Genomic DNA, 23,261 nt, shown 5'->3' with positions numbered 1-23,261 from the left:
TCTTTAGATTTTTTCTAATTCCTTTTATATTCTTAAAGTATTTATTATTCATTACATACTAGTCTCAAAGGATGAGACCCTGTATTTCAGTAAACACACTTTTTGTGTATGTGAGGAACAAAGCATCCAAATCCTCCTGAATTTAAATAGAAAGCTCAGGATTTGCTGCGGGAAACTTGCTGACATGATATATGATTGATGACTACTAATCTCATCCACTGATGCACAACGCTCCTGAAACTTTTAGGTGTGCACAGAAGAGATGAGGGTCATGAGGGTTCAACAGATCTCACACCATGTCTTCTTTATCCTGCTGGCTGCCGCTGTGCGATCTCAAGTCAACCCAGGTATGGTAGATGTTCACCTTTTACATCCAAATCCTTCATTCTCAGAGCAGGCTGAGGGTAAATATCCTGCTCAAGGACACTTTGGTAGAACATGCACCTCAGTGTTTTAAATGTCAGCTATGTTCACCCTGTTCAGTGCACGTGCCAGTCAGCAATATAGTGACTTTAGTTGTGTGTAGGTTTAGTTGTTAATGCGAGCCAGTAAATGCGGATGTGCCATAGACAAGCTGAAAATAACTTCTTTATATTCCTGAGGGCCATGAATGTTGTCAAGATGGAGAAGGAAAGCAATTTTAGGTGGGTGGGCTTAGAACGCAAGAATGTAAAGTGTATGTGTGTGTGTCTGTGTGTGTCTGTGTGTGTGTATGAGAATGTGTGTATGTGGTTTACCTAATGGTCAGACAGCAAACATTCTCAGAACAGGCAGACCTTTCACAAGCAGGGGGCATTGGTGGAAAAAAAAAAAAATTGTAGGCATAGTTGCAGGTAACACACGCACCCACACACACTCTCTCTGTCACACACACACACACACACACACACACACACACACACACACGTGCAATCATTTGACTTTCCCACTTAGAATATTTCCACAGTAAAAGGCTTATTTGTTCTGCTGCTCTCAAAGTACATGTCATGGCGTTCGGTGCGGGAAGGTGAGTAAAACACAGACGCCCCTTAACTACCAGGTAGAGATGGTAAGAATAAACACTCCGGTAGCTTCAGTGAGTAGATGTACAGTCTGGTCAGTGAATTATATTAACACTCTGATGTGGCATCTGTTGTCAAACTAATTTTTTTTTTTTGCCCTCACAATATAAAAGTTAATGTCCAGCAGATGCGTTAAAACTCATAAATGCCTCTCACGTGTAGAGGTTATAAAAAATGAAGAGCAGGCACCCCCGTGGCCACTCCCCTCTCATTTTGCTTAGACTGGCACCTACACAGTGATGTCTCTGTTTGGCTTTGAGGCCTTGCAGGGCTGCAGGAAGGGGACTGGGGGGAAGGGATGGGATCTGACCATTTCACACTCCCCTCCTCACATCCTGCAAATGTACAGAAAGGATGAAAACTCATGTGGCACATGAAAGCAGTCAGGTCTCAAACTCATACACGCAAACACATAGAAACGTGTTCATAATGTGAGCGCCATGTGTCTCAGTGATGCTTCATGTCTTTGTAGAGATGTGTCGATATCCTCTTGGTATGACCGGTGGGCAGATTCAGGACGAGGACATCTCTGCCTCCAGTCAGTGGTCTGAGTCGACTGCTGCGAGATTTGGCAGGCACGTTGGATAATCCATTTCCTCTCTTATGTCTGAGTTTATTTTCATTTGCTTTGGTCAACATGTGTAAAACCTGCCATTAGTAAGTCGTTAGATATCATGCAGAGAGTTTACGGAACTTGAGTTCCAATATAAGCAATATATTACAGTCTTCTTCTTCACTGACAATCTGTAAAGTTGTCTTTCTTTATAAGCTCCACCCTGGTGGCCGTTGCTATTCGTGCCAAGTTCTTCTATTTATCCCAAACTAACCACTGCTTTGGTTTAAACAAAGCTGCCTCGTACTTGCTGTTGCAAAGAGAATATGTGAAAGTCCAGCAGGGAGATAGAGTAATCAATAATGTTCTCATGCAAAATCTGAATTCATTAACATAGAAAAGATCGTGCATACAAGATAAAATCATTTAAAATGTTCTCTATTCATATCTTGCAATATTTCTTCCTCTTCCTCTTACTTTCCACGCTCCTTTCCTCGCCTCCTCCTGAACACTTTGCCTCATGTCCCCTCTCCTATTTCCTCCTCCTCTTCAGACTTGACTTAGACAATGGAGATGGTGACGGGGCCTGGTGTCCTGACATCATGTCAGAGCCCGATGGCCTCAAAGAGTATCTCCAGGTGGACCTGCGTTCACTGCACTTCATCACACTAGTGGGCACCCAAGGTCGCCATGCTGACGGCATGGGGAATGAGTTTGCCCAGACATACAGGATCAAGTACAGCCGCGACGGCAGCAAGTGGGTGGACTGGCATGACAGGAAGGGAAGGCAGGTGAGCATGACGACATAATGTTGTGTGTCATTGTTCCTCATTAGAGATACTCGCATATGATTCAGTTTAGGTGCACATGTTGTGACATCTTCACTGGATCAAGTGCAGGTGTAGGACTGGACCAAAATCTGCCATGACAGGTGGGAGCATATCGCAGTATTGTACTATATTACAGTGTTCATACAGGTACCTGCTTTGAATCTGTGCATTTAAATTAGATAAAGGGACTGCTGATCATTGGCTTATCTTGTGTCTGAAGTGCCAGTTATAGCAATTTAACTTTCATCACTATGACATTAATTCACACACTGTCACCAAGTCAAAAAACAGTACATTTACTCTAGTACTGTATTTGAGTTTAAATACGATATGTACTTTGACAGAGTCTTTCCATTCTCTGCTACTTTATACTTCAACTCTACTACATTTCAGAGAGAAATCTTGTACTGTTTACTCCACTACATCTATTTAACTGCTTTACTAAATAGTTGACCTACTTTTTCATGTGTGACACATGATGAAATGTGATGCGATGTTATACCTTAAACTACCTAATACTATATGAAATAGCAACCACAACAGTAATATACTACTTGCAATACAAAAACAAAATAAATTAATGTGGGATAATAGTACAACACTCACAGGGGCCATTTTCTGAAATATGAGGACCATTATTTTTAACACTTTTAATACATTTTGCTATTAATACTTGCAAAGCAGGACATTTACTTGTAATGGAAATTTTTATACCACAGTATTACTACTTTTACTAAAGGAAAAGGATCAAAATACTTCCTCCACCACTGGTGAGAGATGGCAAGAAGCTGGAACAAAAGATAACATCTTTGCAGCAGAGAGCTGCAGAGCTCAAGGCTTTTGATTTGACAATCGCAAAAATAAAATGCCACCCATATCGCTTTAGTCATTCAGCAAGCCCAGCTCCCTGCAGCAGAGTTTTGGTTGAAGGCGTCAGAGCGTTAACACCACATACAGTATATTTACGTGGTTTGAGTTTCCCTGACACGTTTCACTTAGTCACTCTTCTCCGTGTTGTCTGCGTCTCCTCTGCCAGGTTATTGAGGGGAACAGGAATGCGTATGATGTGGTGCTGAAGGACCTGGAGCCGCCCATCATAGCACGTTTTGTGCGCTTCATGCCTGTGACAGACCACTCCATGATCGTGTGTATGAGAGTGGAGCTCTACGGCTGCGAATGGCTCGGTTAGTCATGACTTTCTATTACACTGCAGGACACCTTCACCGCGTCACACTAGCGTCATCTAGTTGTTGTTATTTTCTATATATGTATGATCAGCCAAGTCCTCATTTATTTCTATGACTTAGTAGTTTCATTCTGACTTTTTATGACATGCTGAAAATGCTGTTCATTGTCATAATATCCTAGCATGCAGTAAGTAAATGCAACCTAATCTTTGACCTTTGACCTGCCCTCTGCAGATGGTCTGATGTCTTATAGCATTCCAGATGGGCACCAAATGATCTACAGAGGCCTGGATGTCTACTTTAATGACTCTGTGTATGATGGAGCATTAGCTGAAAGGTTGGGATTTTACTGCTACCTCTTGAAAGAAGGATGCAGGCCTCAATTAGAGCTCATTTTGATCATAGTTATCATGTTGTTTACCTCCTATGAGTGCAGTCATTATCTCTGCACTCCTCAGTGAATAAAACTTGAAATGCTCATGTTTTCTCTCATCTCTTCTTCGATCATTTCCTCTGTTAGACTGACAAAGGGCCTTGGCCAGCTGACAGACGGCACCTGGGGTCTGGACGACTTTCTCCACAGCCACACATACAGCATGTGGCCGGGGTACGACTACGTGGGCTGGAGCAACAAGAGCTTCCCCAAAGGTTACGTGGAGATGATCTTTGAGTTCGACCACGTCCGAAACTTCACCTCCATGAAGGTAAGGAGTCGGCTCAGTTTAGTTCACTGAACAGCGTAAAACTGAGAAAGTGGAATATTTTTAAAAATGCTGAGCCAGCGCTTCACTGAAGTGAGCTGTGCTGTGCCATGCTGGGCAAGCACCGCTCTTCTATAGCTGCTGCAGATTTTATTGGGTAATAAATTTCATAAAATGGTGCAAAATAGCCTCACAGCAGGAAAATGATATTTCTGTATAATTAGCATATTTGTCATGGATAAGTGCTGTGGCCAGAGATCAGAGATGGAAGAGGATATTTTTCATTGACAGCACAGCAAGACGGCTTAGTCACTGCTCCTGCATCACGTCCCCCTTCGATTCTGCCTGCTTTGAGCACTTTTACATCAGTTGAGTCATCATGGTCACAGGAAGACAAAGAAATTCATATTCCCTGTCGATCTTAGCTGGATAATTGAACCTTTGCGAGGTGCTGATGAAGATAACTTGCTTTTAGTTAGATGTCCCACCTCCACTTCCACAGGTCCACTGTAATAACATGTTCAGCCGAGGGGTGAGGATGTTCAGACAGGCCAGCTGCTACTTCCGGTCGGGATCAGACTGGGAGGCTGACCCGGTGACCTTCAGGCCCACTGTCGACCGCATGAGCCAAAACGCCCGTTTTGTCACCGTGTCCCTCGGGGACCGCACTGCCAGCGCCATCAAGTGCCGTTTCCACTTCAGTGACCATTGGATGCTGTTCAGTGAGGTGGCCTTCCAGTCAGGTAAAAATGGGATCAGGTGTGGCTGCTATCCTCCAGTTGGTGCCTCATTAGAAGCCCGGCTTTGATATTCCATCCCATTTGAATGTGTTTTTCCTGCCACACAGAGTAATTGTTGTCTTAATTTACATCCTTCAGCTTTGTCCTTCCTTGTCTTTCTCTCACAGGTTCAGCAGTGTACAACACATCCCTGACTCCTCGCAAACACGGACACCCCACAAACACAATACCAGGTCAGGAGCTAAACCCTTTTTTTCTTTCAGGAGTGGTCGTAATTTTAGTGAAGTGACTGCCAGGCAGTGGAGAAAAATGCTGGCAAGAGGGAGAGCAGGCTGGTTTGATATATGGCTGCTGGGACGTGATGTTGGTGGTAAATAAGACACAGGCTGAGTATAATACTCAGTCAACCACAAATATAATCCAAAAAACTATTATATATCATGAAGATTGTTCATCTGTGATTTTTCCTAATTAAGCCTGACTTGGTGTCATATGAGGTTCTATGCTGTGTAGTAATTTATCTCAGTTTAAAAGTAATTGCTGTTTGAGATGGTGTCACTGAAATGTTTTCTGGGTAAACAGTGCCACCTGCTGACAGCATCAGAAATGACCGATCATTGAAATAATGTGTCATAAACTGTAGTTGTAATGAAACATGAGGGGGAAAGTGCAATAAGCATATCATAATAACAAACTGAACTGCAGTGGATCAAATCAAATCCACCTCAACTCCCTACTCTCGTCCGGTCGCTTAGGGGATGATCCTACTCATAAAGTGGATGACAGCAACACCAGGATCCTGATTGGCTGCTTGGTGGCTATCATTGCTATCCTATTGGCTATCATAGTCATCATCCTGTGGAGGCAGGTCTGGCAAAAGATGCTTGAGAAGGTGAGAAAAGAGGGTTTTTTACAGTTTGTATTGATGTGCTGTGTTGCTGATAATTAATGAAAGGATTACATTCTTGTCTTATCAGTGGTTCAGTCTCTGTAACGGTCAGAGAGGGTTGAAATCCCATCTCCAGTTGAGTAAAGGTGCAGGACCAAAAGTAGCAAACAAAGGAAAAAGGAGAGGTTGTCCATACACTGATTTTTGCAAGCGGCCCAAAAAATGATGACTTTAAAAGAAAAACACTAAAGAAAGGACTGCAGTCCATGCAAGACATATGTGATTCACATATTCAAATATTTCATCATTGTTCTAATAAAAGTTGCAAAAAAAAAAATGCATAGAGTTTTAGGGGATTATACATGAGACAAAACAAATCAGTAAGTGGTCTCATTTTGTTTTTGCACCAGAGGAGACATATCATCTAAGAGGAGGTAAAGGAAATGACTTTTGGAATTTATTGTATTTACGAGCTGAAACGGACTGCATCCCAAAGCACTCCAGTTCAAGCAGATGGCCATCAGCAGCCGATGGTATATTGACATTAATGAAGTTTTTAAAAGCTCTCTTAGGGGTGTTGATCTGTAGAAGGAAACATGATACATTTTGGACTTATACATTGTATACATTTATAGATTTTCACATTTCTGTGCTCAGGCAACCTCTCCTTTCCCCTAGTGCACAATAACTGCTGACATCCAAGTATGTCATCTTTCTATTTGACAAATCTAACCAGCACTGATGTCCTGAAACAACGAGAAAAAATCTCTTGCAGACTATTTCATATAAACGCCAAACAGACCTCAACTTTCACGCACTTACTTCCTCAGGCGTCCCGCCGCTTGCTGGACGATGAACTCACAGCTCGTCTTGCAGTCCAGACCCACGCCTTCTCCTCCCACCACTCCTCCCTGTCCAGTGAGGGGGGCTCCACCTCCAACTCCACCTATGAGAGAATCTTCCCCCTCTGCGCCGACTACCAGGAGCCTTCACGCCTTATCCGGAAGCTACCTGAGTTTGCTCAATCCACCGAACACCTTGGTAAGATAAAAGCACAATAAACCCTGTCGAGGTTGTTACAGCTGTAGCTGCTGCAGTGTGTGTATTTGTGTGATTCCACATCAGGACCAAGCACCTCCTGTCGAGCCTTTGCAACAAGTGGTTCAGACAGTGCCCCCCACTACGCGGAGGCAGACATCATCAGCCTCCAGGAGTCTTCAGACAGCAGCACATACTCCATCACAGCTGCCAACATGAATCTGTTTGCTGGCACCGATTCCTCCATGAGAGAGTTCCCCAGACACAAGCTCACCTTCAAGGAGAAGCTGGGAGAGGGCCAGTTCGGAGAAGTATATTCAGTTTTGTAGCTCTAATGTTTGCTGGCATTGATTTGACATTTCAAATATATATTAGATCCATCGGGCTGTTCTCTCTGTTGCACAGTTATGTTGATGTATCTTTATGGCTCTCATTTTGAAAATTGAATGATGGATTTTGCTGTGTGGTAAAAGCATGAGTGTGAAATGCAGCGATGACACAGTGCATGCTGACAAATAGCCTTTGTGTAGTGATATTAAACAACTGAACAGATGGTTTCAAGTGGTGCCAAGTGGATGATGGTCTGAGAAAGCACTTTTTAAAACAGGTGCACTTGTGTGAGGCAGAGGACATGCAGGACTTTTTGGATGAGGATTTGTCTATAGAGGGAAACAATGAGTCACCTCTGCTGGTTGCTGTGAAGACACTGCGGGAAGACGCCAACAAGAATGCGAGGTAAGAGCAATTGGTACACCAATCCCCAGCAGGTTGTTATTATCACAAAATATGATAATTTGTCCCTTTAATTGCAATCGTTTGTCCTGGCTATGCTGCAGGAATGACTTCCTGAAGGAGATCCGAATCATGTCTCGTCTGAGGGACCCCAACATTGTGCGTCTGCTGGCAGTGTGTGTGGACACAGACCCACTGTGTATGATCACTGAGTACATGGAAAATGGAGACTTGAACCAGTTCCTCTGCAATCTCAGACTAAAAGAGGCTTCTGATGAAGACAAGACAGAGCCGGAGGGAAAAGAGGGGAAGAGTATGGTTTGGTAGGCTCATATCTTCACATCACATAATCTATAGAGCCAACTAGACAAAGCTGTGCTATGTACATACACTGTACTCATTCACTTTCTTTGTGGTCTCCTCTGCTCTTTAGCTACAGTAAACTAATTGGCATGGCTGTGCAGATTGCATCTGGTATGAAGTACTTGTCCTCTCTCAACTTTGTCCACCGTGATCTGGCGACCCGCAACTGCCTGGTGGGTAAGAACTACACCATAAAGATCGCTGATTTCGGCATGAGTCGGAACTTGTATAGAGGGGACTACTACAGGATCCAGGGCCGGGCCGTCCTGCCCATTCGCTGGATGTCCTGGGAGAGCATCCTGCTGGTGAGTGTCTTGATCTCGGTTGAAGGAAAGTTAAGTACCCCTTTAGTCCAGCTGTGTTTTTACATCTTAAAATATGGTGGCAACCCAGTTCATTTGAATTCAATCACTAACAGATTATGTATATGAGACTTTTTTGCCTGATTTTTATTCAGATTCAATAAAAGTTAAAAGTGAAATGAAAGTAGATCTTAAGGTGTATAAGTCCACATGATTTGACTGCTAATAATACCGCAGCTGTGATAATGAATACAGGTGTATAATCCATCATCCACATGAAGTCAGTGCTGGACTGTATTTGGATTCGAGTTGTCTGTTCTCTCAGGGTAAGTTCACCATGGCCAGTGATGTGTGGGCATTCGGTGTGACTCTGTGGGAGATTCTGACTCTGTGTAAGGAGCAGCCGTACTCCCAGCTCTCTGATGAGCAGGTCATTGAAAACACAGGCGAGTTCTTCAGGGACCAGGGCAAGCAGGTGAGCATCAGACAGGTTTAGGCTGCCAAATCCTCCACAGCACAATCTGTTTATAGTCACAATTTGTTTGTGGTAATCAAGCAAATCAACCAAGTATCCCATATTTCCCTGCATGTGTATCTCATAGTGCCAAATTTGCAATTTACAAATAAAAACACTACTCATGGCCCTTTTAACATTCCTCCTACATTGATATTTATCTCTTGCTCCCAGGTGTACCTGCCAAAGCCTCCCTGTTGTCCTGATAGAGTCTACAATGATCTCATGCTGAGCTGCTGGAGGAGGAATGCCAAGCAGAGGCCGAGCTTTCAGGAGATACACACTCAGCTGATGGAGAGCATGGCGTAGCAGATGGACGTGATGAATTCTCTCCGCCGTGCACTGCCACGTTTGCTCCCTTCAGGCTGGGTTTATTTGGAATTAACTTGCTGTCTGAAACATCCCATCAAATGATTTTCATTCTTTTTTCGCTTGCTTGCCACAGTGGTGCTGTAAATAATAAGAACCGAGGAGAAGGTATACACTTGAACAGAGTCTTATATTGTAGATAACATGCAAAGTAGCACTATTCACACCTCTGTGTATTTATTAATTTCCTTTTATTTCCTATGCTACATCTATTTATAGAGTACTTCGTGGTATTTCTAGGTTTTGAAACACAATTGTGAATATATTTTTTTTATTTCGTTTCCATACATACATCTAATTCTATTGCACATTTATTAGAGAATGTCAGCACAGTTGTGTTTTATGAATGTTTATATGTTTGCTTTTTAAATTTGAAGATGAAACAATGACATTATGATGACTGTTGTCTAGATGAACAGGTGTTTTTTAGCCTGCAGCAGTTCACTGACATGTTTTATGTCCTTTTGCAGATATAAATTAACTTTTTATTGTTGAATAGTTCCCCTTTTAATAGCTGCCAAACCAAAGAACCCTGTAAATAAAGAAAAATTAATATTCACTCCTGTTTGTCTGGCTGTCCTTGTCGTTTTCTTCATTTATTGGAGTTTTTGACACAGAGGAGCCTTTTCCGAAGTGACACTTCAATCGTTGCGCTCTTTCAACGTTTTGAGCCTCTGCGCTCTCCGTAGTGAAAGCTGATTGGCCAGCTGTTTGTTGACATCCAATCACACCACGTATGCGCTCGTGCATATAGGCTGCTGTTTTGTCAGCGGAATCGGACGATGGGCCGTCCGCGGTGGAAATAAACTTACGACTGGTTTGAGAATTTCTCCCGGTCTTGTGTTCACTTCCAGCCGCTTCTAACTCCGGCAAGACATGGAGAAAGTTGTCATTGTAACCGGCGCCAACAGGTGGGTCCATTAAATGTGCGTTTTAACGGTGAATAGGCAGTCGGTTTGTTACGTCGATACAGAGTAAAACTGCCAACTAATAACAATGTGAGTCAGTCTGTGTTGACTTCACTGTCGCTCCTGTTGAGAGATGAACTGCCGCAGTGATAAACTGACTGATGCCTCTGAGCTGATGCTGCTTTCTACGTCAGTTTTCTTTAATCCGTTGTTTTTACATGCAGTTTGTCCGGCATTTCACTATCAGAAAATATCACTGACACATTACACATTACAGGACATTTGAGTTGAAATCACGACTGATCGATTGGCCGATGCATCAGCCGATATTAGCTTCTGGCTAATATATCAGTATTGGTGTATTTCAACTCATAAGTGATCTAAGTAAGAATTTGCGGTACAGAAATGGCAAAAGATGATGTGTAGGTAAGATTTTGGTTGTTTTAGAAAGTGTCACTTAAATGTTTGTCCACCAGAGAGACTTTTTAGTCTTTCAGTTTTCCCTTTCCTGCAAAATTTCACATTAAAAGCGCGCTGGAGTCCTGTTGGATGACTGGCTCAGGCTCGGTCTGTGTGGGTTCATCCAGAGCACAGCAGATCTGGGACATCTGGATCAAAATGATGTGACTTACAGAGTAAAAAAAGGTTCTTGTTATCCGCTCGCTTTGTAAAAATTTGAACTGACAAACTAATGTTTACAATCTTCCTTTATTATTTCCTCTCCAATTGTGTCTGAAGCATAGTCTTCTATGTTTAACAGTTGATTTAGTCAGTAAATCTGTATAATCACACAGTTCCTGAGGGACGTTTGTTTACGTGCTTGTGTTTGTCTGCCATCTGTCACTTTGTGCAGCGGCATTGGCCTGGCCCTGTGTGAAAGGCTGCTGACGGAGGACAGCCAGATTCGCTTGTGCCTGGCCTGCAGAAACATGCAGCGGGCTGAGGCCGCTCGCTCCGCTCTCCTGACCTCTCACACCGACGCTCACATAGACTTACTGCACCTTGATGTGGGCTCTGTGCAGTCAGTGCTCACCGCTGCTCAGGAGGTCAAGGCCAGGTACTGATACCGCCACACAGTGATGTCCTGACACTGGAGATACACAGCTCCCTTTTCTCTTACCTATCATCTCTGAATATGGAGTTGAGATTGATTAATGCATGTGTTTTTTCCACAGGTACAACAGAATTGACTTTCTGTATCTAAACGCAGGAATTATGCCCAATGCACAAGTGAATATCAAAGCTTTTTTCAAAGGTCTTTTCTCCAGGTAAAACTCCAAGGCCTCCACCTGACTCCCTTTGCTTTGATTTGTTTCATATCATTTTAAAGCTCACTGGCTGTGTACCAGTCCAACTTGTCCACCGTCTAAGCTGTTGTCTCACTGCAGGAATGTCATCAACATGTTTGCGACAGCGGAGGGTCTCTTAACTCAACAGGACGCCCTCAACTCTGATGGTCTGCAGGAAGTCTTTGCCACCAACCTGTTTGGTCACTTTCTCCTGGTACAGCACACACTGCACATGGATCTAAAGATGATAACACATTTCTTTTGACAGTATATATAGTCCTCAGTATTGCATGTTTCTCAAAACAATTGCGAAACTTAATGAAATAAGCAAAGACAGATGTGTGTGTTTTTGGCTAAGGCAGCCAATTGAAATACAAGAGTCATGTAAATCCAATACTGTCATAAAGCCTTATACAACCAAGTGATAGCTGCCTTGGTATAAATGATATAGCCCAGACAAAGGTTGTTCAGTTTCAATCTTAAGATATATATTGTCGAATCACCCAGAACATAGAACATAAAAGGTCAAAACCTAGAGCTAATTTGCACCAGCTTCGCCCTTTCCTTTTGTTTATATGAAGCAGCAAGAATAAATATTCCTGCTAACAATTGAATATTGTCACACTTTGAACTGAGAAATAGCCTCAATCCATTATATCTCATAAAACAACAGTACATAGAATATAGTGAGGCAACTCTGTGATGTCTACAAGGCTCAGTTAGATTGGTAACTTCTAAGAGCAGCGCAGATTAAATGTTTTTTCACTCGTGTGCCATTGTATTGTAATCTCTGTCATCATTACCCGTGTGTTTCTCCTGTGACAGTCGTCCCGTTGACCTGACCTGACCCTGTCTTTGTCTCTGGTCTAGATCAGGGAGCTGGAGCCTCTGCTGTGTGAGACAGGTCACACGTCCAAAGTAGTGTGGACCTCCTCAAGTAACGCCCGCCGCTCTGCCTTCAACATGGAGGACATGCAGCACAGAAATGGGACGGAGCCCTACAGCTCCTCCAAGTACGCATCAGACATGCTCAGCCTGGCACTCAACAGACACAAGAACAGCCAGGTGTGTCTGTCACACCATGTGAAGATTCTAAATTTTTTGCCCGCTCATTACTTCATCTCCCTCCTGAAACTCCTGCACATGCACGTCTCGCATTGATCCGCACTAACTTTAAAGGCAGAATATCTGCTGTCCACCTGCCCTCTCACCCTGCCTTTAAGGCCTGAAGATCTGAGGATCTGGGTGAGGACATACCTGATGACACAGGCCCACATTTATCCTGAGACCCAATGTGTGTGAGCTGCCGTAAGACCTGGTCCTGCTCTGCCTTACATTCATATTGCCAGTCTATGTTAAAAAGAATTTGGATACACTGCAGGTTTCCATGGAACCTTCTATCATGGTCTCTAGGTTCTATTGATGTCACCTTCCTGAGACATGGCAGAGACCTGTTGGTCGAATAACATATAATTGGATGAAACATCAATCTGTCATGTCGAGTAAATCTTTTTCTCGTTGTCACAGGGACTCTTCTCCTCTGTAGTATGTCCAGGACTGGTGATGACTAATCTGACCTACGGCATCCTCCCCTCCTGCTTCTGGACTTTCATCATGCCCATCATGTGGCTGGTGAGTGACGATTGTTTTTAATTCGCTTCCTGTGTATGAAACATGATTGGAGGTTGAATTGTTTCATGTCATTGTGACACATTTCCTGTGTGTACTGAACAGATTAGGATCTTCACCAACACATTCACACTTACAGCGTACAACGGAGCAGAGGCGCTGGTACGTCTTCAACCTGTTCTGTTGTTGCCTTTGTGAAAATGCTTCAGGGGTTCACATCTTTGCAATGAATGCAGTGTAATCATGAAGTCCTGCTCTGGCTTTTCACAGCACTGGCTGTTTCTTCAAAGGCCAGAGTCTCTGGATCCAAGATCAAAGTATCACAGTTTAACATCCGGACTGGGAACAAGCTACACTCAGCCTCGACAGGTGAGGAAGCAGAGACCATTGCTTGCACAGACATTATGCTGCTCATTTCTGCCGTGTGTGAAGTTCACAGTCTGAATATTGAATTAAAATATCCATAAGAGACACTGGGATCAGTGATCTGTGTCTTAAGGTGCTTTGTTTACATGTAATTTATCAGATTGTGTGTTTTCGTTCTCGTTTCAGATGGACATCGATGATGGGATGTCTGAAGTCCTCTATTCACAACTTCTTGAACTTGAGATAGCAATCAGAAGGAAACAGAGTGAGAAAGACGCTGACAAGGAAGCTGGTGCTCTTCTGTAATGGAAGCTTTTTGCTCTTGGGAGATGAACCATGTGCAGTTTGTGATGAAGAACAGTAACAGTACTCTTATTCTTTTCATTCTTGCCAGTTGTGCCATCGAGTTATGTATCTCTTCTGTCTATCGTCCTTTCTACAAAACTACTCACATGACTGAAGCAGTCATGTGAGTCTCGTGTGCTGCTGCTCGCTTGTTGTAATACAGGATAGCTGGATCATGTTTCTTGCACGACAGGCTTCCTCCCAACACTGCCATCAGCTGTCATCAGTGGCTCCTGTAAACAGAAATCATACATCACGATGTGCTCAGGTAGCTGACCGTATGGCTCGTTTAATAAACTGAATAACTCTTCAGGACTGTAATCTGCTAAACCAGTTTCAGTTGATTCAGGAGAGTGACGTTCGAAACAGCGCAGTGTAATACAACTCATCCTTTCACAGTCTGTTTCGCACAAGGTTTGTTTACTGATCTCTTCCTGAAATTTCAAATGTAACTCCTCCAAGGCGACATCAGCAAAATGCTTTACTCACAAGACTGCTTTTTGCCTTTTCAGTTTGAGGTTGATTTAAATTCAGAAACAATTAAACATCTGTTATTATAGAAACCAAAAGGGAAAGAGGAGGAAGTACACATCAAGCAGCAGCTCCACAGAATGTTTTTTTTTATTGTGAGTTAGTGCAGTATACCTCAGTAGTGCTAATTATTTGTTAAACACAGTGACGCACTGAGAGATGCAGGCTGTGGTTCAGCTACAGCCACTCTGTACTCTGAAGTTTAAACCTTGGTCCATGAAGTCATGACTGTGACTCCGGTTAGTGAGACTTCCAGGGACAGCTGATTAGGAAAGTAATAAAGTACATTTACTCCAGTAGCTACTGTATTTAGTACAATTCTGATGTACTTTTACTGCACATCCATCATTTAAATTTTATGCTACTTTCTACTTTACAGAGGGAAACATTGTATGTTCTACTACAGTTGTGATTCAGATAATGTGTCAGGGTGGAGTCATCAGACATATTTAAAGGGAACAAAGGCTCATGATAATGGAAGGAATATTCCTTTTTCCGTTCATTCTGGTTAACATGAGGGGGAAATGATCTAGAGTCAAATCAGCTGTCATTCAAGCTGACGAAGTTTAGTAGTGAAATTCAGCAGTTATTAATGTGTTACATTTATTTAGATCGTGTGAGAAATTGTAAGACATCTCTGTCAAATGTGAGTGAGTGTGCAGGCTTGTAACCATTCATTTCCTTTTCTTTTAATTACTGGAGACGTCAATGTTCTAATCTGAGTATATCAAAATCATGTTAGGTTTTTCATTGATTTTTGAGTAAGATATATATCAACCTTTTAAATCCACCTCCAGTCTTTTGTCTCTATTGTTTGTCCTGAAGTAAACTAGCATTTGTCTCAGAAACAGAGAGAATGAAAGAAAGTAAAATAATCAACGGATCAAACATGTGAGACTTTGTGTGCTCCTGTTCTGAATATTGACAGGTTGTGTTGATGATTTGAAGTGTTGCTCGTCTTTGCAGTGCCAAACCTGGCTTCATATTTCTGCCTTGCGCTCGCTTACTTCAGTGGAGAATACAGCTTTGATTGTGAAACTATAGTTTATCTGGACTCAATCTTAATCATGAAACATACTTTTATGTTTAAAGAACAAACCTGCACTCACCAACGCGCCAACATTATGGCACATGATCTAAATTACCCAGCGTTAAGCAGCAGGGCCTGCTTGACATCCATGAGAGGAAACACACGCCTCAGGTTGTATGAAGAAGAGTCTGAATTCATCTTCCCCCAGTGAGAGAGCTGACTCTACAGAGGGCAGATATGTTACCACCAGCTGTTACTCAACATGTCCCTGCTGGCCCCAAACACACCATTTGCTGCTTTTTATAAACCCACAAATCCCACTTAATCTTATGATAAGACACGCGTGTCTGTGGCATCAGCACGCAGTCACCGCTTCACACACACAGTAAGATGTTACTGAGTTTCCAACAGCTGTAATTGTCTAGTGTGTGAGTGTAGCTGACTCATCACGCTCTGATATTAGTGTTTGAGTAAATATGCACATCTTAACCACAGAATATGTATTTAATAACGTGTGCACGTGTTTCTCACAGTTGTGTTTTGGTCATTTTGGCAGGACAGAACCTGGTTGCAGCCACACAACTCTGCAGCCTAATGTGAGACTGTCCCTTTGCATGTAACATCCTCTCAGACATTAAAACCCGGATTATTCTTGGAGGACATGAGCGCACATCGTTACATAATGTAAATAAAAACATTGCAGCCAGCGCGTGTTCAGATTGGTGCGCGCCGCGCGATGTCCCGGATGGTGCTCGCACCGGAAGAGAAGGGGCAGCTCTCCCAGCCATCTTGTGGCAGCATCCAGCGAATTGTTCGCATCAAGCCTCGTAGAATCGGAGGTGAATCCCGCTGAAGGGGCGCCATCATGCCCGGACACCTGCAAGAAGGCTTCGGCTGCGTCGTAACCAACCGGTTCGACCAATTATTGGACGATGAGTCCGACCCGTTCGAGATCCTGAAAGCTGCTGAAAACAAGAAGAAGGAGGGGGCCGCTGCTGGGTCCACCAAGACCGCGGCTCAAGCCGCCAAGCAGCCGAAGAAGGAGTCACAGAAGGACAGAAAGAACCCGCTGCTGGACAAGAAGGAGGAGTCCCAAGCTCCAGTCCCCCTGAAGAAAGAAGGTAACGTGTTCACCTGCTCCCTCGCTTGTGTGCAGTGCATCTTTATTTTCGTCTTTTTTCGCATCCGCTGTCATGTGCGGCTCCTGTTAGCTGCGTTAGCTGCTGCTGGCCAGAGCCAAACACAGCGTGAGGTCAACACCCCAGACCGAGGCAAGCTACACGACAAGACACGTCCGTGCAGGTTCACCGCAAAGCTCAGGTGTATCCACCTGCAGGGTCCTGCGCACACCGGAGAGCCTGTGCCGCAGACCTGTTTCACCAGCATCCGACAGGAAGGTGTAGCGGCGGGCTGCTGCCTGCTGGAGGATGCTTCGGTCAGTGTCTACGCAGCTCCGCTAGCAGCTGCAGGCTTAGCGGAGCAAATGCGCAGCATATTCACCTGCTGTACGGAAGACTGGTCACACGGCTCTTTGTTTGGATTGATGTTCTCTCCTCTGGCTGTAAACTTTTTTTTTTTAAGCGTGGTCGACTGAAATTGAGTTCACGAACTGCACCGAGTTAATGAGCAGACGGCCCACTGTCAGTCAGTAGTGTTGGTAACTGCTCAGACAGTAGAACAGGAGCTTAAACGGTTAGTTTGCATGACAGCTGACACGTCCCTGCACGGACATGCTGTAAACTCGTGCTGATTGTCAAACATCATGAAATTATTATTCTGATAGAAATTACTGTCTTCTTAAGGTTTTGAGTCCCTTTGTACGTGCTTCTGTTTTTGTCAGGTATCAGACGGGTGGGCCGAAGAGCAGACCAGCAGGGCCAAACTGGATCCCAGCATCAGGGCGGGCAAGGCGAAGGGCGACCTGGAGACAAGAGGCCGGACCGGAGACCTCCCCGCGAGCGCCGCTTCGAGAAGCCCAATGAGGACAAGCCTGAGGGAGGTGGAGAGTTCTCCACAGACAAGTGAGTAGCTGTGATGAACGACGAAGAGCATATTTAAACGTGCTGATGAGCTCAAGGCTGTCTGCTGCGATCACACCATCATTGTCAGGGTGTATGCAGGGAGCGTCTGATACACAAGCTTTAAAGCCCCCTCAACATCACAGCACAGACTCCGGCACAGCTGGAGTGCTTGTTTTGTTTTTTTCAGCTGGGCTATGACTGACTTTAAGAGCAGATTCATGCGTGTGTGTCACATGAGCTTGTAACGTTCTTGTTTGTAATCTGTTTGTGTCCCCTCAGGCCTTCAGGAGACAGGCCCCCGAGAGGGCGTGGTGGTGGCCGTGGTGGGCGTGGTGGAAGAGGACGGGGCATGGGCCGAGGAGACGGCTTTGACTCCCGTGGAAAACGAGACTTTGACAGACACAGCGGCAGTGACAAATCGTGAGTCAGTCTTGGACTCCGAGACCTCGGCAGACTAGGGAGTCCAGAAATAGAAATGACTCCTTCAAAGCATCCCTTTCTTTAATCTTTATTATCAAGAGATGCTCTTTAAGTGCCAAAGGTTGCCAGGACCAGGTGGCACATTATTTGTCTGTATATAGATCTGTTGGCAGTTATATTTAACATTCAATAACAGGGTCAGCAGCAACCTTTCCCCCCTAAATTATGCACAGTCAGCTACTTTTGACTGCACGCTTGAGGTCAAGGGTTGCGGTTGGCTTCAGAATGGCTGTTCATTGTGAGCTGTGAGTATCTTTGGACCACAAACATCAGGGTGTGATGTGTGTGTGTGTGTGTGTGTGTGTGTGTTTTCCTGTCTGTCTCCTCCAGCAATCTGAAAAGTGAGGAGAAGCGCAGCGGCACTGGCTCAAACAACTGGGGCAATGTGAAGGATGAAGTGAGGTGAGTACAGACACGTGGCCTGTTTGTCTGAGCGTTACTGTCTGCAGGATAATGATGCTCATCTGAAATGTGTTACTTACTGTGTACAGTCTACATGAAGGGGCTCTATTTTCATATTCGCTGCACCAGTTTTAATGGAGCATTTCTTACAGAGTGGTGTCTGGTACACACTGTGCTTTTGGGGTTGCATTCAGCAAGATGAAAAAGAGCAGGTGTGACGCTAAAAGTGCTCTGCAATGTTTACAAATCAGTTCTAGCTTTCTATTGTTCTATTAAGTGTGTAATGGCATTAGATGAAAGTGGATGTGACACACAGTAGAGAGAGCATTTGTGAGCGAGCTTGGAAAGCAACCACTGAGAGGTGATATTTCAGGTGGAGGCAGTCGATGAGTATTGACAAGGTGGCTGTGTGTGTTTGTCCCCAGCGAGGCTGAACAGACTGCTGCTCCTGAGACGACCCCAGAGGGAGAGGAAAACGCACCCGCCGGCTCCGAGAACAAGTGAGTGTCCATTACCTGTTTGCATGTTCAGTCAGGGGGTCTTCAGTGAAAGTAGTGTGAAGCGTCTGGAGGTCCACGTCTCCACACTGTCCCGTGTCACAAATAGTGTGTCTGCATGCGCCTTTCCGTCACAAAGCTCCGGTACGAACGGGATAAACATTGTGACTGACCCTTTGGCCTCAGGATTAGAGAGCATGTATAGAGCTAAGAGGATTGGCTGTTTGAGGTTTAAGGTCCTACATTGTTGTGTGCTGGCTCTCCAGGGAGAACGAGGTTGAAGAAGTTAAAAACGAAGGCCCCAAAGAGATGACCCTGGACGAGTGGAAGGCCATGCAGGACAAGGAGCGCACCAAGGTGGAGTTCAACATCCGGAAGCCCAATGAAGGAGCCGACAGCCAGTGGAAGAAAGGATACGTGCTGCACAAGTCCAAGAGTGAAGATGTGAGTATGGAGCTTAATGATAAACCACACACCAGCTCTGTGCTGGCTCCTGTGTCTGTCCCAACACACACGTCACTTTTAAGTTGTCTGTGTGTGTGTAAACTTATCCTTTGACCTGGGTTCTTAACATTTTAACCAGGCAAAAATAATAACTTCCTGCTTCTGGTTTTGAAGCACGATGGTTGGAAGGTTGTCAATGGAGCCATTTGGGTTTGTTTGTTTGAAATTTGTAGCAAAAACAGACAACAGGAAATACAGAAGGAGCAAACACGAGTCAGTGCAGCACAGATAAAGGTTTGATTAAAGCCACAACAGGCAGCCATCTTCTGACTATTTTCTTGGTTAATTGTTTTGTTTGTTTGAATGTGAGAAGAGTCTAAAAGATGTGCATCACAAATCCTCAGAGCCTGAGGGGATGTGTTAAAAATACAAGATGCTGGAACCAGCAGATTTTTGACTGAAGCGGCTGAAACGATCAATCAGTTATCAAAATAGTCACTGATTAATTTTGAAGCGTCGTTTCAAAGCCGACGGTCTGCACACTTTGCTCCTTTTTATGTGTTTTTGTGATTGATGTATTTAAATAGAACATTCTTAGGCCTGGTGTGGCGACTTGTGCGTCTCACCGGCTGATCTGACAGTGTGTTAATGAGAAACCTTCTGCTGTCTTTACATTTCAGAGGCCCGTTGGTGCTTTGATTGACGCCGCAGAGACAGAAGCAGACACACACACTCTGTACCACAAGGTGCCTGCAGCTCTCACACTCCTTTCACCCACACAGTCCATGAAAATACTCTGCGTTAATCTGTATAAAACCACCTGCTTAGAAAACAGTGAGTGATTTAATGCACCTTCAAATACTGAAAATGATTTCTTCATTAGTTTTTGGGGATGGCTCCAGAGGAATGAACAGTCAAAAGACGGCGTTGGTGCTCAGCACAGAGATGTTCGCTCACTTCTTTACTGGTCTAAAAACAAACCTCTCGGCTCAGAGTCCAGTCAGTGTCCAACACGCTTTCGCCGTCTGTCTTTATCAGCAGGCCAATCCCGATGAGTCCAGTGACCACCACTTCCGCAAACCAGCCAACGACATCACATCCCAGCTGGAGATCAACTTTGGAGACCTGGGCCGCCCCGGCCGCGGGCGCGGGGGAGCTCGCGGAGGCAGGGGAGGCCGTGGAGGGGGAGGCAGCAGGACGGCACGCGGGGGAGGACGGTCTGAAAAGGTGACAATAAAAGCTGTCGTCGCTGCCAGCGACAAAGGTTTAGAGTCCCTCACAAAAGATTTAGCTCACTGACCGAACAGGCTGTGAAAGCACTGACTTGGAAAACGTGCTGTGGATCACTGAGGCCCTGAAATAACAGGCCAGCCGCCACACGCTGCGAGACGCCAAGCGCACAGACTGACCACACGGTGGTGTGGATCTGTGCTGCCATGGTGCTTAGTGTTGTGAATTTAGAGTGTAGAATAAGTAATAATTGAAAGGGTTGAAAGCTGGAATCGTATTCTTGCTCCTTTTTTAATCTGGGCCTGTGACTCTCAAGTATTTTCATTATCAGTTCATGTTTTTGTGTGGTCTGTAAAATGTCAGGATGAAATGGCGCCTCAGTTTTCAAAGCCCTCGCTGACATATTCTAAATGCTTGTTTTGTTCAGCCAACAGTCCAAAAGCTTCAGTTGATGTATGTCTGTTGTCATTTTAGAACGTAATCACCCTTTTAAAAAGAAAAGGTGAAGCTTTGTCTTTTGTTACTTGCCTGAGTTGGACCACGGGATCGTTTGTATTTATTCGCCCCATCGACCTGAACATTGTGCATTAAGCTCTAAGATGGAGAGTGACGGCAAACACAGAGTGTGTGTTTGTTTTTGGTTCAGCCTCCAAGTACAAGTGATAATGTGATCCACTGTTAGTGTAAAAACAGTGATTGTGTTTCTTCTCTTGACCTTGTGTTGTGTTTGTCCCCCCCAGGCTAGTGGAGTGTCAGTCCCCAACGTGGATGATCCTGAGGCCTTCCCAGCCCTGGCCTAAAGGCTCCTTTTCCACCACCAGCCCACCCATCAGCCCTTCCGGGCCCCTCCTCTACGAGGCTTGCATGCTTACCACATCTTCAAGTATATAAGAAAACAGAGGAAAAAAAAAAAAAGATTTTAAATGACAAAAAAAAGACTGTCATCCCATACCACTCACACCACCAGAGGACTCAAATTTTACCTGTTTTAAAGGAGAACAAAAGACAAAAAAAAAAGGCGGAAAAAGGACCTCTTGTTACACTGAAGTTTTGTATTTAGGAACATGAAAGCAGGGATGTTTTCATACTTTTTTTTTTTTTTCAGAGATTATGCATACTTCATAAATCTTTTTTTTTTTTTTTGTGCTGCTTGAATTTATGCTTTTTCTGCCATTAGGTTGAAGTGTGTGTATATCTCTTCCCCTGAAGCTTTTGTGCTTTTTTTTTTCTTTCTTTTTTTTTTTCTCCCCCCCTCATGACTTCAGCTCAGTATTATGGGATCAACTTAGAAACAATTTTCTACTGGAGTTTTTCTTCCCAGTAATTACACACTGATGTGGTAGCACTACACTACATAGAGAACTCGTACTAGATATCTGACGTATGGCTTAACATGCATTTAAAGTGTAATTACGCTGATCCTGACTACCCATCCCTTTGCGAGGCACACACACTCCGGATGGGTAACAAGGCAAAGTGACTTCCTACTAAAGCTTGGTATTTTTCTGCTTGTTGTGCAGTGAAAGTAAATGCCTCTTTTCCTTTTTCTTTTTTTTTTTTTTTGTTTTTCTTTTCTTTTTTTTGATAGCTTGCCTTTTTTGGTGGACCAGTGGTTAGTAATGCTTTGTATCCCCTGATCCAGATGTGCTACCTGTGTTTTCAGGGTGTCCCAGGGCCCAATGTATATCTTTAGGCTGGTCCTCATAGGTCATACAGACCGTACTACTTGTAACTGCAGGACCACTAAGCAAATATTGTATTTTTTTGTTAAGAATATGTGTGTGCGCTTGTGTGTGAGTGTGTGCTACAAAGCGTGAGGTTGAGTGTGTGTGAATTTGACAGCTAGTTACTTAGACTTTAAGTATTCCTCTACTATGAACTTGCCGTTCTCAAACAGTAGACGGCAATTTCTTGTGTCTTTTGAGAAGTGATTGTTGAAATCTAGGTCCGAATGATAGGTAGACCGTGGACATATCTTGCTCTTACAGTATCTGTAATGTCTTTCAGATCTCAAAGCACTTGGTTTTATCAGCACCAGTCCTCTGAAGATTGTGTTCCCCCTTCTGTAAACTGTATTTGCTGTTTTTTGTTTTTTGTTTTTTTTTGTTTTTTAATTTTATTTTATCGGTGCAGCAGCACTAATGCATAATTTGTCTGAAAGAAATGTCGGCTGTCATTGTGGAACAATCACGAGCTACAGAATGTAATGTAAGCTAATGGTGCTTTGAGCCACCTGTGTCAGCATTTCCAGTGAGCATTTCCTTTTGATGAAGCGGGTATATTTCACATTGGGAGGGGGTTGACGGGGGGGGGGGGTTAATGAACATGACTGAATTCAAAGCTTTACATGCTGTGCTCTGCAAAGACTTGCTGGTGATGCACTGATACAGGAGGCCGGAGCAGTTTTCTTGTAGGACTGTTTGAGCCACAAGACGGTGAAACTTTCTCTGCAAACATCCCTGTTCTAATAAATTGCTTTAGAGGTGTTACATGTATTCTGCAGTGGCTGTTGGGTTGTTTAAAGTCAATACTGTGATTCTAAAGGTGTACACAATAGTGCTGTGGACTCTCAAATGCTTGAATGAAGCTGTGATTTCAGTAGTACACCATTTCAACTTAAACCCATTTAACCTTGTTTGATTTACACTCAGTTGTTGGTTTATGAGGCACAAAAAGCTCAAACTAAGGCAGTTTGATAGAGCAGCCTCCTAGCAGAGTCCTACCCTTCATGAAGGTCATAAGTTTGAGATAGCTCTTTAAAATTGTGCTGAAAAGAGTTTAAAATGTTTAAACTAAGCTGGGAAAGATTT

The 23,261-nt window shown here is 44.0% G+C and overlaps 3 protein-coding genes across 5 annotated transcripts; all 3 read left to right on the top strand.

The window, feature by feature from the left end:
• The first annotated feature begins 278 nt into the window (after positions 1–278).
• Positions 279–9,806, top strand: ddr2b (discoidin domain receptor tyrosine kinase 2b). The gene is made up of 16 exons (XM_076745211.1): positions 279–347; positions 1,534–1,636; positions 2,168–2,405; positions 3,481–3,628; positions 3,866–3,968; positions 4,152–4,335; positions 4,835–5,075; positions 5,240–5,305; positions 5,828–5,964; positions 6,792–7,002; positions 7,087–7,310; positions 7,607–7,734; positions 7,836–8,020; positions 8,161–8,399; positions 8,722–8,871; positions 9,085–9,806. Exons 2-16 carry the CDS (start codon positions 1,536–1,538, stop codon positions 9,217–9,219), a joined length of 2,490 nt encoding a protein of 829 aa, XP_076601326.1. The 5' UTR covers positions 279–347; positions 1,534–1,535; the 3' UTR covers positions 9,220–9,806.
• Positions 9,807–9,964: 158 nt separating this feature from the next.
• Positions 9,965–15,386, top strand: LOC143328818 (3-keto-steroid reductase/17-beta-hydroxysteroid dehydrogenase 7-like). 2 transcript variants are annotated; one of them, XR_013077848.1, is made up of 10 exons: positions 10,007–10,190; positions 11,041–11,244; positions 11,363–11,455; positions 11,576–11,690; positions 12,347–12,541; positions 13,004–13,108; positions 13,211–13,267; positions 13,376–13,474; positions 13,658–14,707; positions 14,812–15,233. XR_013077848.1 is itself a non-coding variant. In XM_076744180.1 (9 exons), the coding sequence occupies exons 1-9, from the start codon at positions 10,156–10,158 to the stop codon at positions 13,775–13,777; spliced, it is 1,023 nt and encodes a 340-aa protein (XP_076600295.1). In that variant the 5' UTR covers positions 9,965–10,155; the 3' UTR covers positions 13,778–15,386. The 2 variants fall into 2 exon arrangements, 1 of the variants encoding a protein (XP_076600295.1); XM_076744180.1 differs by having other exon boundaries at positions 9,965–10,190; positions 13,658–15,386.
• A 741-nt stretch (positions 15,387–16,127) lies between these two features.
• serbp1b (SERPINE1 mRNA binding protein 1b) lies at positions 16,128–22,946 on the top strand. 2 transcript variants are annotated; one of them, XM_076744427.1, is made up of 9 exons: positions 16,128–16,498; positions 17,218–17,398; positions 17,678–17,818; positions 18,209–18,280; positions 18,706–18,780; positions 19,044–19,221; positions 19,902–19,967; positions 20,263–20,448; positions 21,192–22,946. In XM_076744427.1, exons 1-9 carry the CDS (start codon positions 16,243–16,245, stop codon positions 21,249–21,251), a joined length of 1,215 nt encoding a protein of 404 aa, XP_076600542.1. In that variant the 5' UTR covers positions 16,128–16,242; the 3' UTR covers positions 21,252–22,946. The 2 variants fall into 2 exon arrangements, with proteins under 2 accessions (XP_076600542.1, XP_076600541.1); XM_076744426.1 differs by having other exon boundaries at positions 20,260–20,448.
• Positions 22,947–23,261: the final 315 nt, after the last annotated feature.

The sequence above is a fragment of the Chaetodon auriga genome, chromosome 12 (assembly GCF_051107435.1).
Source record: "Chaetodon auriga isolate fChaAug3 chromosome 12, fChaAug3.hap1, whole genome shotgun sequence".
NCBI classification, from domain to species: Eukaryota; Metazoa; Chordata; class Actinopteri; order Chaetodontiformes; family Chaetodontidae; genus Chaetodon; species Chaetodon auriga.
This window is presented reverse-complemented; position numbering and strand designations above follow the sequence as displayed.